At 35.7% G+C, this 17936-nt stretch overlaps 1 protein-coding gene across 1 annotated transcript in view; it reads left to right on the forward strand.

Annotated features, from left to right (window-relative positions):
* Positions 1-17936, forward strand: part of Psmd14 (proteasome 26S subunit, non-ATPase 14) — an 83036-nt gene that overhangs the window by 37669 nt on the left and 27431 nt on the right. Inside the window, exons 4-7 of the mRNA XM_048425812.3 lie at positions 10150-10221; positions 10450-10569; positions 13194-13264; positions 14209-14359. Of these exons, the coding sequence (XP_048281769.1) occupies positions 10150-10221; positions 10450-10569; positions 13194-13264; positions 14209-14359 (414 nt within the window). The remainder of the gene's footprint in view (positions 1-10149; positions 10222-10449; positions 10570-13193; positions 13265-14208; positions 14360-17936) is intronic.

The raw sequence follows: 17936 nt of genomic DNA on the forward strand, positions 1-17936 counted from the left end.
CTTTGAAGCCTGTGGTGGAAGGAGAGAATTTACTACTGAAAGTTGTCCTCTGAGTTCTGTATGTGCAGGCTTGCTCATTCTTGTACACACACACACACACACACACACAAATAAATGAAAAGAAAAGTTTAAGTGTGAGTGTGGAGGCCTGTTAACTAGTTGCAGTGTCTGTTATGGAACAGTTTGATGTTTCAGTATTTGTGTTGTAGGGAATTTAAGATTCTGCCTTTCCTGATTCCCTATTTGAGTTATAAAAGATGACATAATTTGCTATTCCCAAATGCTTATAGTTATTTTTAGGTTCAAAAGTTTGAACTTTTAAAAGTAGTCAGTCATTGTACTGGTTCTTTCCTGTCATGTGGCTGATAGTAGTAGTTACACAGAGTGAAGGGCATTCAGTCTGTTCTGGTAGGACAGAGTTTATAGACGTCTATTCTGACTGATATTCATGACATATTTTACACACATACACACACATTTTTAAGTAGGTGAAAATTGTTTCAAAGTGACTGTCAAAGGGTGGTCTTAGAGGGAAGGAAGTGTCAGAATTGTGCACCAGACCCGGGCCACCAGTTCTTATCCTGCTTGGATCAGATCTCTTTATTACTGGGGAATGGTGTCCTCTTAGTTTGTTGTGTTGGTGAAGCTCAATAGGCTTAGGATGGGAAAGTTTTCTAAACGGAACTGAGTTTGTCATATAATTAGAGGGCTTGTCAGGAGGTGCAAAGGAAGAAAAGAATATTGTATAGGGATATGCTGGATCCCCCAGTTTCTGCATCCTTGAACCATTGCGTTTTCTATCATATTTAGCTTCTAATGAATAACCACATTTTTTAGTATAGTTTCTCAGGAGTCCAGAGGTATTTCAACAGTGAGTAAAATTACGTCTCCATCATCATATTGGTAATTATTTATTGATTTATCACATATATTTAGTGTCAGGTATAAGGTATAAGTTTTCAAGTGTTTACTTCTCAGACTTACAATGTTTTTATTAAAGTCAGTGCTTTCAAGATTATTCAGATTCAAGCTATAGCATAGGTACATTAATCTTTATAGTATTTAATATCTTGTCTATATAGTTTTTATTCCTGAAGTAAAATATAGGGAATATTAGTATTTATAAATGTGGCATTTGAAAAGCAATGCATCATTATTTTGACATTTCCATTCTTATTTTCTTCCCTTTTTTGTTTCTCTCTCTCTCTTTTTTTTAAAGAATTAATGTGCCATCTGGAAACCTGAGATCATGCCATAAAAGGAATTTTGGCTTTTTTTGGCAACCAGTCATCAGGATATGCTGTGACTGCACCTTATCAGAATAATGAAACATAATTAGAAAGGTGTATTAACTCCTATGCTTCAAAGCATTTTTATGTTGAGAATTTTGTATGCACATTAAAACTAAAAAAAATACTGTCAGTTTATCTTAATGTTAAGGTGATAAATTGTATAGTTGTTGGATTCTTAAGCCTGAAATGTTAAATGAAATTTCTTGTGACTAAAATGGTTCTGAGCTATTTCTAAACACTGTATGCTAGATTTTTGTTCTGGTGTTAAAATAAGCAAATACAATTAGTTTGTATGTTTATCTGGAGAGAGTTGCAGTATTACATTGCAATTAACTTGCTGTGTTCTTTTCTGAATAATGCAGTCACTGGAACTGTCAGCCAAAGGACTCCTACCCCCTCTTTTGGAACAATTTTAACTCTAAAAAGTAACAAGTTTTTAAAAAATTAATTGAGAGAAAGCAGCTGAAACCATGTAGTGAAAGGGTTAAGTTCACATGAAAGAATTCATTTCCACTTTAATGACCTAGCCTTGCTGGGTTAGGACGGTGGGGAACAGGCTTCTGACTTGCTCTCCTATTGCCAATTAACACCTCCCAGATCAGGGTGCTCCACTAGTCAGTGAAGCTGGGCCGGGGAGGTAGCTTCCATGCAGCTTGTTTTCACACTCGTTGTTTAATACGCAAAGATTAAAGTAGTAAAAGGTTCTCTCTTACCTTGCTGGATAAGAAGAGATAAACAATACAGTGGTAGTTAATTGTATAGGTTTTGATTCATTTATTATTTTATAATTTTGTTTTTAAGAAGGTTTAATTGACAAAACTGATGGTGGTAGTTTCACTAAATTTATGAATTTTATAATAGAATTGAGGCCTATAAATTTTAAAAATATTTTCTGTCAACTGCTTAGCATGTTGTACATTTGTTTTGTATTAAAATACAATCACCTTCATTTGTTAATAAAGTTTCCTTTCTCTCTTTTTTAAAAAATACATTTTAACAGATTTAAAGATAATTCTAAAATTCAAGAACAAGTATACACCTTAAACAGTTATAATAAAACATAAGTCTGTAACAGTTTAATACTAAAAATGTTTCATGTCATTTCCCAAAATAAATTAATATTCTCAGATATTTGGGACATGTTTCAATTCACTGATACTATTTATTTTACATTTATTTTATGTGACACTTTGGTTCATGATTAATCAGCAGGTATTTTAATAACTTAGTAAAATTGACTAAATAATTGATACCAGTTCACACTAAGAGAAAGGTGGAGTAATATAACTATTAGTGTTAACAAATTTGTTAAAAGGCCTGAGTAGGTAGCACTTCGAGGCTGTGGTTTTTATGCTGTTATAACGGCAAATGGCTTTTTAAAATTTTTTTTAGCACTTAGTCAACAAGGGCTACCCAAGTAAAAGTCACAGCTTTTTTTTGTGCTGGATCAGATTTTTAACCTTCTAAATGAAGAGAACACCAGACAAAACAAAACTCATGTTTCATTTAATTTAACTATATTTAATATTTGTAGACATGTGTGACTGTTTCTGTTTTACTTGTACAAAGGTGAGCTTCGTGCTGTTGTAGAGTGCGTTGTTTTACAGCATTGGTGGGTATTGCTGATGTCTGAATGAGACTAGCACCGTTGCCTGGGATCAGTTGTTTATTCTACATTAGGTCGTTGACACATATATTTCTTCAGCTTAAGATATATCTCGTGCCCCTACTTTTAAAACAAACTTTAAACAGTCAGGTTTCAGTAATTTCAAAGTGCCCAGGAGGAATTGAGTACTGCAGATTTAAGAACAAAAGCTTTTCAGTTTCTGGTCTTTGTGAGAACACATCTAATTCATGGAGTTCCAGAATTATACAACTATAAGTCATATTCTAATTTATTTCTGTTTTAAGACCTGGTCTTGCTATGTATCCCATGGTACCTCCCGTGTAGCCAGGTTGACCTCAGATGTGCATCAGTTCTCTTGCCTCAGCTTCCTGAGCTCTGGGACTGAAGGTGTGTGCTGCCATGCCTGGCAGGTTCTGGTGCTAGATAGGAGCATCCCTTTAAGTTTTAACCCTTATCCTTAGAAAACTTTCAGATGTTCTTACTTTACGGACCTCCTTGATGTGTGTGTTTATTTTGAGTGGAATTGTGTGAAATACAGGCTGGTCTTTGTTAGTGCTGGATTTTTTTTTTAATTTTTAGTTTTTTGCTTGCTTAGATTATCACTTTACTAAATTCTAGTGCTTTCAGTTTTTGCAGTTGTTAAAGAACCTTGACATTGACGTTTAACTTCTAAAACGTGCTTTGCATTCTGAATGTGCTGGTAAAGTAGTTGTCCTAGAGTGCACATGAAGAGTTGGCACAGTGTAGAAGCTGATAATTTTGTAGTTGTGTTGATGAAGCACCAGAAAGAAGATCCTTTCTTTATTGTATATCGTTTAGTGTACAGTTGCCCTAACAATAGAGAATTTACTGTATTGTTTGATCTATCCAGCCATCAAATGTTTAATCTGAACAGTCATACTTGATTAACTCTAGTTACAGAAAGAAAATCCATTTTAATTTTCTATGTATCTTGGGCTATCACAAGATTTTTCTCATAGTGAACCCCAGTCTACTAGCTTGGATAATTTTTCCTGTTGACTTATAGGTCTTAACACATGTAGTCTAAAGTCAGTGGTCCTCAAGCTTCTTCAGGACTTAACTGGGCTTCTTTAGAACCCTGATTTCTGGGCCGTGTAAGAAATGTGTGTTGTTGACAAGTTTCCAAGTGATACAGGCGGGACCAGTTCAGAGTTTGTGCGTTCAGAGCTATTAGTCTAACAGTTGTATTCTCTCGGGTTTTTTTTTTTCCAGGTATTTAAAGAGTGTTTTGTTTTTACCAAATGTCCTCACAGTTTTCATACTATGTCATGACTTTTCTCATGCTCCTGTCCTGTGATGCTCTAGATTTTGAGAGTAAAGTATTTTTTAAATGTGGAATCTCTTACTTAATAGTCAAGAACTGGCCAAAAATCTCCATCCTTGAGTGCTTAAAAATACTTTGCACTAGTAAACACTTAAGCCCACCTGTTTGCTTTGCAGACTGGCTTGATGGCTAGTTAGCTTTCCCTTCCATCAAAGCCCTGGAGAATCTGCCTTCATGCCAGTGTGTTTGGTGGCTACACCCCTTGTAGCTTTCCTTTTTGTTACCTCATATTTATTGAGCTATAGTTGACAAAATTGTGTGGTCTTAAGTTTTGTGTGATAATTTAATATGCTTATATTTTGTGGAGTGATTCTCATAATCATGGTAGTTTCATACGCATTACCCTTTTATCCTATTGTCTGCCCTCCCTCCCTCCCTCCCTCCCTCCCTCCCTTCCTCCCTCCCTCTTTTCCTTTCACTTTAAGGGAGGTTTTTTTCAGGATTCTAAATTAAAATATCTCTAATAGTTGGACTTGATGTCACATTCCTTTAAGCCCCAGCACTTCGGGGGCAGAAGCAGGAGGATCTCTTCGAGTGTAAGGCTAGCCTGGTCTATGTAGTGAGTTCCAAGACAGGTAGAGCTACATAGAGAAACCCTGTTCCTATAGCACAGATTAAGATACTTGCTTTAAGTGTGTGCTTACTGCTGTTTAAGATGACTAAAGCCATCAGAGGATAAGGCTTTCGACTGTGTTCTTTAATTGTAGGTTAAGTTCTTGGGTTTATTTGCATTATTTAAAGACAACTATGAACATTCTAGTTCCTGCAAACATCTTTGTTTATTTACTCAAATAATTTCTAGGAGTGAAGAAATAGGTCACAAAGTTTGTACAACCCTAATGCTGTTGCTATACATTGTTCAGCTGCCTTTGATAGATTACACCAGTTCATATCACCGCCAGTGCAGCTCAGTGTTCCCTTCATTACCCTTTCCAAAAGTGGACACTGTAAAACTTGTCTTGTTGGGAAAAAGTCCTAATGTGTTAATTGGTATTGCTTTAATTAAAGAAGGTCAGGTAGGAGGTTGAACACTTTTCATGTTTATATCATTTTGTATTTCTTATATAATTAGCTTTTATATTCTTTGCCTGTGTTTCTGCTGAGGGCTTAGTCATTTTAAAAATTTGTTTCTGTAATGACTTTTTGGCATAACTAATAGGAGGCAACTAATCTTAAGACTATTTTCCTTTTTAACTTTTTAGTATTCAGAAATTTTAGTGTTTTTTTTTGGTTTTTAAGACAGGGTTTCTTTGTGTAGCTTTAGGTTATATTTTAAATTGTGTATTCTTTTATTGATTGCTTTTTACCTGTCAGATATGTTACTGCTCATATAGACATTCATTATTAGAAAAGTTTTTGCAGGGGTTGGAGAGATGGTTCAGTGGTTAAGAGCACTGACTTTTCTTCCAGAGGACCAGTATTCAATTCCTAGCACCCACATGGCAGCTCACAGCTGTCTGACTGCAAGATCTGACACCCTCATACAGACATACATGCAGGCATAACAAACACTGTTGCACATAAAATAAAAAATTTTAAAAAAACTTTTGCCATGCTTTTTCTTTTTTAATGTAGCTCTTTAATACTCTTGGTTAATACTGTAGTATAATTTGGAGGAGCAAATTTAGTTTTTAATGCTTCTATTAAGAAATATAAAAAGAAAAGATAAAATATGTTCATTTCTATGGTGGCAACTTGGAAAACTAATGAAGTGAAATGTTCAAAATAGCATAGAAGTCTATTTAGGTTCAAGATGGAGATAACCTGTATTTATCAATACATTGATGGAAAGAGTTACAGCAGCTAGCTCTAAAAGTTGCTACAGAGCCAAATGTTTTAATAGTGAACTCACTGAATTTTAAATGCTAGATAATTTAATGTACGTACAGAGCAGATATGTAAATGGAAAGTTTTGTAACTAGAAAACTTGTAAAAGTTTCCAGATTATTTTATAAGTTCCCCATAATGATATCAAAACCTAATAATCTTAACAAAGAGGAATGGACCAATGTCACTTTTAATCTGAAAAACAAAATGTAAATACAAACTACTTAATTGATTTTGGAAGTGCAAAGATGATTTACTATTATGTAGTGTTATTCTGTTTCAGTGAAGAAGCACAAAGCGTAGTAGCTACTGTGGCTTTCACAGTAACATGCATTCCAGAGAGAGAGAGAGAGAGAGAGAGAGAGAGAGAGAGAGAGAGAGAGAGAGAGAGAGAGAGAGATATTTGTAGCAATTTGGATTTTTAAATTCTGGGTGCTTAATTGGTTTAGACTGCAGATGTTCCGAAATCTGAACATGTCTGCTCCTAAATTGTTCAGTTAAGTCATTTTTTTTTTGTTGGCTAATTTTCTAAGTCTTTTAAGGAACATATACATGAATTTCTACTTTAACTCAACTTGGAGGTACATGTACCTTTTTAACACAAGACATTGTTCATCATATTTGTTCAAAAACAGTTTGTTTCATCTTATATCATTTGGTATTTTTAAATTTTTCTTAGTTTTTGATTGTATGTGTGTTAAAAGACTTGAAATTGAGTGGCTGCAGGTAAAACTTTTTTACTGTCCAGTACACTGACTCTTATAGTTCTAAACAAACCTGTTTCTAAAAATAGAAAAAGCAAGTCTCTCCACGACTGCCGGTTGTCCTTGAACCTACAAACATCCCGTGACAGTCTCCAGCAGAGCCGAGAGCCCCCAGCACCTGCTCTCCCATTACCACACAGCCCGTCTGTGTCTACTCCCTGTGCCCCACTGACTGGGAAGATGTTCATAAACTCTGCTCTGACTTTTAAGCAGTCAAACTTCTTTCAAATCTCTATTTCCAGAATAGTCACCACTGAACTGTACCCCTTTCCATGTATAAGAGATAATATTGTTTTCACTGTATGGACCGTACAGTAATGCTATTTTGTCCCCGTTCCTTATTGTGTGACTTCTTAAATCTTGTCTCCATCCAAAACTATATTACAGAGAAAATCATATTTACTGACAGAGGTTTTTTTTATTTTTTTATTTTTATTTTTATTTTTCTGACAGAGGTTTTTTAAATGTTTGCTATTCCAATTTTTGGATGATTTTTTTAAATTATCAGTATGCTCCCCTACATTAAAAAAAAAAAACCACTATGTGTAGATTTCTATAATTCCACATTTTTTCCCTCTTGAGGCGAAGTCTTTGTTGTTTAGCTGTTGAAGGTTTAACATCCCTCTCTGAACTGTGTCCAGGGTCTTTAGTGGGGTCACGTCCTTACTGCCTCACTGCGTTTTATTTCTCACAGGTGAGTGTAGACGTACACACAGGTGTGTTGCAGCCTAGATGAGACGCTCACTGCTCTCATATTTACCCCAGTTTCTCTTCCCTCTCCTTTTCCTGTCTCACTGTACATTTTTAGCTGCTATCAACCTCTCTCTACTTCTTGCCAGTACCCCATCCCCACGCCAAGTAATTTTATTCTCTGGCTAACATGATTAAGAGATAAAATAGGTGGCCCATACCAGAGAGAGAGGTCAGGAGGCTGAAGCCTTTGAAACCAACCTGGATCGGTTAGCAAGACTTTGGAGGAAGGGAAGGAAGAGGGAAAGGAGGGCAGGCAGAGACCCTGTTGGGGTAGGGAGGAGTTCTGGGGAGGTAGGGAGGTGAGAGAGCAAACGGTAAATATCTCTGACAGCCCTACAGACAGCACTCGTACTAAAGGGCGAGGGCCGAGGTTTTTCTGTTACTGTGATTCTGAACCCTAAGAAAGTAGGTTGTAAGAGAAAGTAAACTCTCCATTTGCATGTGCTTGCTTCCTCTCAGATAACTGCTGGAAAGTCTTCAGTTCTTTCAATTTTCTATACCATTTTATTGATTCATTTCTTCAGGAAGTATTACTGAGTTCTTGCTGTGTGCCAGATACTTTGCTACATACAAACAACATACAACAAAGGCGGTTTTCTTACATTGATGACTGAAGTAGTTTCTGGATTCTATCGGTGATATGTTTAGGTGAAAATGTGGTCACTTTTTTCTTTTTAATAATTATTTTCTGGCAATTGAAAAAGGCCATTTAACCGGAGAGATGGCTCAGGGGTTAGTTAAGAGCACTGATAGCTCTTCCAGAGGACCGGGGTTCAATTCCCAGCACCCTCATGGCAGTTCACAACTGTCTGTAACTCCAGCTCCAGGGGACCTGACACTCATGTCAAAACACCAATGCACATGAAATAAAAAAAAAGCCCGCCCCACGTTTAGTTGACATTACTAAAGTGGGTTAAAAGAAGGACACATACAATTTTTAAAGTTGTTCTATGTCCAAGCAATAACTTGAATATGGTATTTATCATATTAAGGCTTGCTTCCACAAATGTATTATCACATCTGACTTGATACAATCTTCCACTTTTTCTTCATATCTTTAAATTTTTTATTTATTTATATTTTATGTATAGAGATGTTTGCCTATACATATGTATGTGCACCACATATGTGCTGGGCCTGTGGAGGTCAGAGGAGATGTGATATTCTCATTGGTGAGCTATCACGGGGTTGCTGGGATTCAAGCCTGGGGGGTCCTCTGAAAGAGCAGGTAGTGTTCTTAAGCACTGAGCCATCTCTCCAGCCTTATTTCTTAATCTTTCTTAAGTGTCTTATCCAAGTGAATGAAATTAAATTATTATAACTTCAGCAGAAGTGCTTTGGCTTACCAGCTAGTTCTCATCTTGAAAATCTAGTGGAAAGAAACAGCAAAGCTGCGTTCAGTGGTGATAAATGGAGAGTGTCACTTGGGGACCATCTATAGCTCTAGTTAATGGTTCCAGCAAATATTGTGAGATTTTTAAATGCCCCCAAATGTGACAGAATTTAGTCGATATAAATAGATAGAAAGCACGTAGACTGTTAGTGGAGTATGAGTAAAGCAGTTGTTTAATTTCAGCAAGTAAAAGCATAACGGCAAACGAGAATGAGCGGTTAGCACCTTTGACCTGGTAGAAGGGTGGAAAGGCCACAGCAGTTAAGAGACTGTCTTCTGCACATCCCAGTACTGAAGAAAGACAGGCGGACTTTTGTTTTTTAAGTGATATGTACTGCTTGGTATGGAATTGTATTTACTGGCTGCTGGGGTGAAGGTACCTTAAATGCAAAGACCCCAAGTTGCTCTATGAGTCTCATTGTGACAACCTATAGAGATTTGTTTCTTTTTGTGAGTAAGTAGGTTCTTTTGGGGGAGAAACTTACTTGGTTCGTTAGCCTGTTATAGTATGAAAGGCAGTCGTTAGTTATTGGGAGTATTTTCCCGCTACCCACCTGACCTTACCTAGTTTGTTCGCACCTGAGGTGGTGGTTTTAGATTTGTGTGCGGAAGGGAACAACTTCATTAGGCCAGTGCAGAGTATGTGTTCATTCACAGCTCTTTCACCCAGGGATTAGAAGTCTTCTCCCGCCTTCCCTCCCACTCTGTGAATCTGCAAAGTGATCCCATATCCCTAAGCTGCATACTGTCCGTAGCCAAAGCTGAAGAAGCTCAGAGGATTTACTGTTTCATGATCCTTCAGTTTATCAAGCTAGTCCAATAGGATTTGGCATTCATATTAATATTATATTGTAACAGTGGTAACAAATGTTGCAGTAATTGACAATAATTATTTTATAGCCAAGGTAGATGAGCAATGTGGAAATAAACTTTATGACTATTGGAAAGTCAGGGTACTGAGTTTTGACTGTCATCTTTGTGCTTAATAATTGTAAATGACTTCATGATTATTTGTATTGTAATTGGATAAAAAGATACTTAATTTTTTTCTAGAATGTTTATTAAAATCATCAAGTTTATTTCACATGTAACTTTAATTCTTACTTCACTATGCTGTGTGTTGTAATAACTGATGAACTTGTTCCTAGGGTCCACCTACAGATGCTCCTGCCGTGGACACCGCAGAACAAGTCTATATCTCTTCCTTGGCATTGCTAAAGGTAAGGAAGGAATAGAGTTACTTGCTTTAGAGCCTCTTTTGCAGTCTCTTTTTTACTTCGGCATATTTATCACCTTAATTCCCTCAGGCATCAGTATTATTTAGGGTACATCTATAAAATTGGCTTTTATTTTCACAGAAACAAACTAGGTTATTTGGCATCATGGATGTGTGTGAGTCAGGATCTCAAATAAATGTGCTTTGTGTCTGTGCCTCTTCCTCTTTACAGATGCTAAAACATGGCCGTGCTGGAGTTCCTATGGAAGTTATGGGTCTCATGCTTGGAGAATTTGTTGATGATTACACCGTCAGAGTGATTGATGTGTTTGCTATGCCGCAGTCAGGAACTGTGAGTAGTTCTTTATGTTGGCTGCTTCTTGTTTCATTTTTCTTTTCTTTTTTAAATTCAAAATGACTTTCGTTTCTTTATGTTTTTTCTTTGCATTAGAAAACAGCAATCATAAGACTAATAGTATGAGTTTTATCTTGTGTTGAATTAAATCAGTCTTTTAACTGCACCGTGCATCTTAAAAGCTCAATGATACTAGTACTAACTTCCTTATTCTTTCCTTTAGTGAGCCAAACAAGCTGGGCTTAAAGTTAGTTGTTATAAAAGTAGGGCGTTATATTAATTACTCTGAATATCTGCTCAAAAATTTTTAGAAACTATTGTATAAAAGTTAAATGTGTGTAAATTAATCCTCCTGTGAGGTTTCCAATGTTTTTTGAAGTCTGTGATTTTTTTTTTAGTGTGCTGTGTATGAAAGTGAATGATTTTTACATGTTAAGTAGTAAAATGGAGATTTTTTTTTAAAGCAATCTACACGATTTAAAATTTCTTCTTTATAGAGGTAACTTTGCTCTGCCTATTATTTACTGAAGGCGATTTTTATAGAACGTGGTGCATTTAGGCTGTTTTTGCTTGTTTGTTTGTTTGAAATAGGGTTCTCAACGTATAGTCCTTGCTAGCCTGGAATTCTTTATGTAATGTAGGCCATCCTTGAACTGACAGAGATTTTCCTGCCTCTGCATTGGAGTGCTAAGGTTAAAAGTGTGTGCCTCTGTGCCCTGTTGAATTTAAAGAGAATATGGGAAAAAAAAAAGCAGTAATAAAAGGCAGTGTGGTGGCTTAATGCCCTGAATCCCAGCACTGGAGAGGTGAAAGAAAGAGATGAGGAATTCAATATCATTCTTATCTTGAGTATTCACTTTGAGGCCATTCCATCCTATATTACACTGTCTCAGACAAAAATTGTCAGTATTAGTTCTACCTACTTCTTAAGCCATGACACTTAGCAATCTCACTTGTGTGTTTTCTGTGTATTGGATGGAGGCTTCCCTCTGCTGTGGCAGTGTTCTAGGTAAGGCTGGCAAGGCTTATCAGGTGAAGATGCTTGTTCTGTTTGAGGATCCTTATATACTTGAAACAAATTATACACATTTAAATGATGCCATGCATACATACACACATGAAACAGGTATTTCTGTAGACTAGTTGCTATAGTATGCAAAAGATTTGAAAATAATACAAAACAATCTATACTATATCTTGGTTTTTGTTGTTGGAATTTTTGCTTGTTTTGGTAACTTGATTTAGAATTCTTTTGTCTTCCTGGATAATCATTATACTTTTTGTTCTTTTGGATATAGAAGCACTTACTACCCACAATTTATATTTACATTTAAATCTTAGTCTACTATTATATCTTCTTTTTCTATGAAAATAAATAAAAAGACATAACAATGAACTCACTTCTCTTTTAGGTAGTCCCTATGTAGATAATCAGGATAATAAACGATTCCAATGTATTATCATCACATTTCCATGTAAATGTTTGTCTGACAGTATAAGATAGGCGATTTTTGATGCGGGAGAATTGTCTGTATTCTGTCAACCATATTTTAATAAAATGCTGATTAGCCAGGCAGGCAGTATAGGCGGAAAAGCCAGACAGGAAGTAGGGATGGAGCAATGAGAATAGGAGAATTCTGAGAAGCAGGGAAGTTCCTCTGCCACTCCTGTCCAGACCACCAAAGAGGCAACATGTAAGCTGACACACTGAGAAAGGTACTGAGCCCATGTGACTAACGTAGATAAAAATAATGGGGTAACATAAGTTATAAGAGTTAACAAAAAGCCTGACCTAATGGGCCAATCAGCTTTATAACTTATAGAGATCTCTATATGATTGGTTTTCTTTGGGGTTTGCCGACTTGTTGGGGTACTGGGCGGGATAGATACCCCAACAAGCCGGCCCTCATGTTACAGATTTTGATGCTTATATTCACCCTGTGTAATAGAGTCAGAAAGTATTTATTGGTTCAGGAGTCAGTAGACTCTTCTGTAGAAACTTGTGTCTTCATTTCATCCCCCCTCTTTGTCCCCCCCATCCTTGCCTTTCTTTACCTCTCTTCATCTTCTCCTCTTTATAATAATGAAAACAAAACCCCAGAAAGATAATCTTAGCCCAGCATCAGAGTGCGTATTCTTGTTTTCCAGTTTGCCTTCTATATTGGAATTCAGTGTGCTTTTTGCTTTGCTTGGAGGAAGTGCTTATGATAAACTGGCTTGTTTAGCTAGATTAGACTTAAATTCTGATGCTGGCATGGTATTAGGAGGTATGCTTACCATAGGTAGTTATAACTAAAAAAAAATCATAGTTTGTCAGCTATTTTTGGTACTTCTAATGATACATACATAATCAGAAATATATATGGCAATAGCCATAAACTTTTAACACCCTGAATGTTGTCTAATCATTAGCTAATAGCAATTCAATACTTGGCAGATTTAGAAATTTTGTTGATAATAAATCTTGGGGTTCAGTGATTTGATTAGCTTTCAAATACATGTATCAAAACCTATAAAATTTTAATAAGAAATTGGGAATAGGTTTTTGTTGTTCATTTACAGAATGTTTCTTTCCTTCCAAAGTTTCCCAGATAAAGTCTTTTTTCTCCCCCATAATCTAGGGTGTCAGTGTAGAAGCAGTTGATCCAGTGTTCCAAGCCAAAATGTTGGATATGCTGAAACAAACAGGAAGGTAAGTGTTATACACTAGCATTTTTTGTAAATGAAAATACTTTTGGAAATGTGCCTTAAAGTTAATGGGTGTTTATGAGTATCATTCCAAGGGGAGGAATCAGTGTGGTTGATCCACCTATATGGTGCCTCTTGACACCCTGAATGAAAATCTCCCAACCAGAAAACTGCCTTGTATTAAGATTCTCAGCTGTCATGTGGTAGGCTTGGGCTATAACGTCCCTCTGTTTAGCATCTAGAGTTACTTTCCATTGACTTGTAATCAAAAGACCTGGTAGGTTCTGTCTGTATATTTGAGAATTGCAGTCAAATGCAGTTCTGAATAGATGTTTGTTGATATGAGTTTTAAAGACACTGTAATCCAAGTATTTCCCCTCAGACTAAGTCTCCCAATGCTTGTCATTCTCTTGCTCAAATTCTTCTACTGTGGAAAAAACTTCAAAATTAATGTTAGCAAAAGGCTCAGCAGCTGAGCAGAGCAGTGCAAATTGGTTTTTGACTGAGTTCCTAGTTCTACTGCTGGTTTAATTGATATTTAATCCTTTCACAACAGTGGATCCTGGTGTCCATTGTTAAAAAAATGTACTCTGTGCCTGAAAAATCCAGCTCCCAGAGCTAAGGAGTTAAAGAGTAGATATTTACTTGAATTCTGAAAGGCTAAAAACTGGCTCTGAGAAAGTGTGGTAACAAGGTGAAAAGCTGAAAGCCTTATCTACCACTGCTAATGTGCATCTCTTAATGATAGCAACTCCTTTGTCACACTTACTCACTGCCATGTTTTCTGGATAATATGGTGCCCGATTTCAGAGTTTCTAATGGTGCTTTTTCACACCTGTGTGTTTTCATCTTTTCTTAATTTATACCCTGTTAGTGTGTTGTTTCTTCTCATATCATCAGTGTATTACTTGTTGTGTTCTAAGTGTCTGAATGCCCTCTTTGTTTCAGGCCTGAGATGGTTGTTGGTTGGTATCACAGTCACCCTGGCTTTGGCTGTTGGCTTTCTGGTGTGGATATCAACACTCAGCAGAGCTTTGAAGCCTTGTCGGAGAGAGCTGTGGCAGTGGTTGTGGATCCCATCCAGAGTGTAAAAGGAAAGGTAGAGTCAATTCTAACTTTACAGCCATCTGCCGCCACTTTTTAATACATATGCGTGTACATGTTCTTAAACACATACATAAGTGATTTCTTTAAAAGTATGCAAATCCATAAATATGGCATGATATTAGCAATTTAACACATTATGTAGGGATTTTAAGATTGCTATTACCATGAATGAATGTTTATTCCTAATTTTAAAAAAATTCATGAATTTGAATGTTATATCATACTGAAAGCTTTATACCTCATTTTCTTATTTTATATATCCTATATATATTTATACATTATATGTGTAAGATTGCTTATATATGTGTATTTATTGCTTTATATGTTTTATTAATATTTTAATAAATATCAGTACATTCTAAAAGTGTTTATTTAAAGGGCTCTTTTTTCAGACATTACGCAAAATGTATTCTGGAGTTGTATTTTCCAAATATTTTAGACAATGAAAACTTGCCCAAAGACTTGGTAATCAGCCATTCATGTATTTGCTGTGAGGACACAGATGAATGATTAAATATGCTGACTGATTCTGAAAAGAGGTTAACTTGCAGAACACATTGGGTTATATTGTTCTTTGTTGAAATCTCTTTTGTTCTTGTTTAGTTCTCTCTCTCTTTTTTTGTTCGTTCTTTCGTTCTTTCCCCTTATTTCTTTCTTTCTAGCCCCATATGCCATTTTCCTATTTCCTGCCTCATGACAGCAGGGTGCAGCTCTATTATCACCTTCACAGAGCTGTCTGCAAATGTGAGAGGCAATTCGATTTTGCTCAACCACAGGGAGAGTGGATTAGAAAAACTACAGAACATACAGAAATTGGCTAGGTGGTTACTGCTTTAAAATACTGCTGAGGTGTCTTGTTTGAGCATGTACTTCCATTGTAGTGCAGAATAATTGTTAAAGTAAAATCACAATACATTCATGGAATCCTTTTTATGCAGGTTTTACAAATAATTTTTAAAGCACTTAGAAATAAATATTAGCTTGATATCTATTAGACCTCGAGTTTGATAGTGGTGTGGGTTACATTTACATCTATTCAGCAGCTGAAACAAACTAAATGTGATTGTTAAAACATAGATTCTTTGTGTTGCAAATTTGAAATTGAATGGTTTTTGATACCACATTGTTAGGATGCATAAAAATTGAGGTCTTCTTTAAACCTCATCCTATGAGATGTAATGTAGCTTTTCAATAGCAGAACTGTCCCCCAAACAATAATACCAGCTGATAGACTAGCAATTTAAGTTAACTTCTAGTGTTTGCTGTATCCCTGTATTTCAATTTATTTGCCTTCTCTTAAAACTAAGAATGTTGTAACTTAATACTGACGAAGGAATTGAAAATCCTTATTGCTTACTAACTTTATGATTTAAAGTATAATTTTCTGATGTTTAAGGTGTCTTTTCAGCAACTTAATTTAATAATAATTATTATTCTAGAAATACAAAATTAAAACTTGTGAAGCTTCCGCCACAGTAATTTACAAACAATAATTAGAGCTTATCAAGTATAGTTCTAAATAGCAGTTTTAAATTCAAGACTTAATTCAAGTGTTGTGTAATACTGAATACTCATTAGTTCTGGTCAGTTGCAATTCATATTACAATAAAGTTAGAGCTAAAACTATATCTAAAGCATAGGTTTTGACAGTGTTGTCTAATTTTTAAAATATGGAAAATTACTTTATGTTAGCTGAAATGATCAAGTTTTGTCAGTATATAGTGTACCTTTTTGACACCTTTGTTTGGTTGTAACTTAATACTCTTAACAGTCAAGAGTTTTTGACAGTGTAAATCAAACTAAATGCTAGTAAATCTATGGTGGAATATTTTAGTTAAATCATAAGATTTAAGAATATTAAATTATAAAGAGAAGTACTTTCCCTTCCTTGGTATGTGATTTATCAAAACTGTCAAAATATTTAGCAAAGCAGTGTTTAGATCAAGAGTTAAGATGACAGTTTGTAAATAAAAGTGGAACTCTGTTCATACTTTTAAAACTTTTTTCTGTATATTTTCATTTTTATAAATTCCAATATTGCCTATGTTTTTATCAATTTAGATGATTATGGATTGTTTTCTTGTCATCTTAATTCACTCCCATTAAGCTCAGTTTTCATTTAGGGTGATTTGAGTAGTTTATTGAATAATACCTATTAGAGTAATACCCATTTGGACTTAATTCTAGAGATAGGCACTGCTTCTGTTACTGTTGCTGTTATTATTACTGGTAAAAATAAACAAAGAAATCCATCTCTATAAAATTATATAGCCCTTAAGCTTTTTTATTTGCTCTTTAATATTAAATTTTATGGTTTATTTATAACCAGAGTAGAAAGTGAACACCAGAGGTCATTACACAGCCTTTTAAGCTAGTGTGACAAGGTTGTCACTTCCTTCAGCTTCCTGTAGTTTAAGTCATGGGAGAGAACTTCAGTGTTTCTCTGAATTCTAAATAGTAGTTCCTATCATTTGTAGTACGTACTATGTATGAATTGATTTTTTTCCCATTTGATTGATGTTCTATTAATTTGTATTAGACAGGTTTATTCCCTGGGACCAAGCAGTAAGACCACCACAAATAATAAAGTTGCTATATGATGAATTCACTTAGTGAAATAGTTTTAAATGATACAAGAGAAAATCTTTGCTATGAATTCATAATGTAAGTGGAGAGTAAATGCATAGAGATTGCCAGTGAGCTCTTGAACTATTTAGTGAAGTAGTTCCAAGATTCTGTTGTCTAGTTTTCAGTTTATTTGTAAAGTACACACACCCAGAGCTTCCAATGGCACAGTGGTAACTAACCTCTTGCCTAGTGTGTTTTGCAGTCAGCTGCAGTGGGCTTGATCCAGCACAGTAGCCTCATGTGGACTCAGCCTGTCACATCCCACACGTCTTTCATGTGCTCACCGTGGGCTTATTGCTTTGAGCAGCATCTGAAAGCTACTGTGCAGCTCACATATGCACCTGCGTGTTATTTCTTTAAAATATTATTGATTTAGAGGCTTGACTTTGCTTGACTAGGTCGCTGTTAGTAAGTATCTAGATGCTGTAATTGTAGCGTCTGTTTTCTGCTGACAACTTAAGGGAAACTAATGACCATTTAGTCTAAGTAGTGACTGGCTGTCTTCAAACATGTTTATTTAACCTAATGAGAAATATTCTATAAACTTTTGAAAATGGGGTATTTATCTGACTGCAGATCAGAATCCCATATTTGCCACTATATAAAAGTATACTTTGATAGCATACTTGGTAAGTTCAGAGTAAATCAGAAAACAGTATGCCCTGAGCAAGCAGGTTCAGCTGTGGCTAAGCATTGAAGGGCAGGTGATGAAGACATCACTAAGAGAAGTTCCCATGTGGGAAGACTGAAGAAGGAATGCTGTTCATTCTTTTGCAGATACTAGAGCTTAAAACAGGGATCTTCTACTAAACGTGGAGCGCTGGAAAATAAATGCAAGCACAGGAGAAATGAATTAGAGAATGAATATTCTAAGGACTTACTCCCCCTACCACATGTATAGGGATTGAGAAAAATGTTGTTTTCACAACATTTCATATTAA

Source organism: Myodes glareolus, chromosome 21 (assembly GCF_982192425.1).
Source record: "Myodes glareolus chromosome 21, mMyoGla1.1, whole genome shotgun sequence".
Classification (NCBI taxonomy): Eukaryota; Metazoa; Chordata; class Mammalia; order Rodentia; family Cricetidae; genus Myodes; species Myodes glareolus.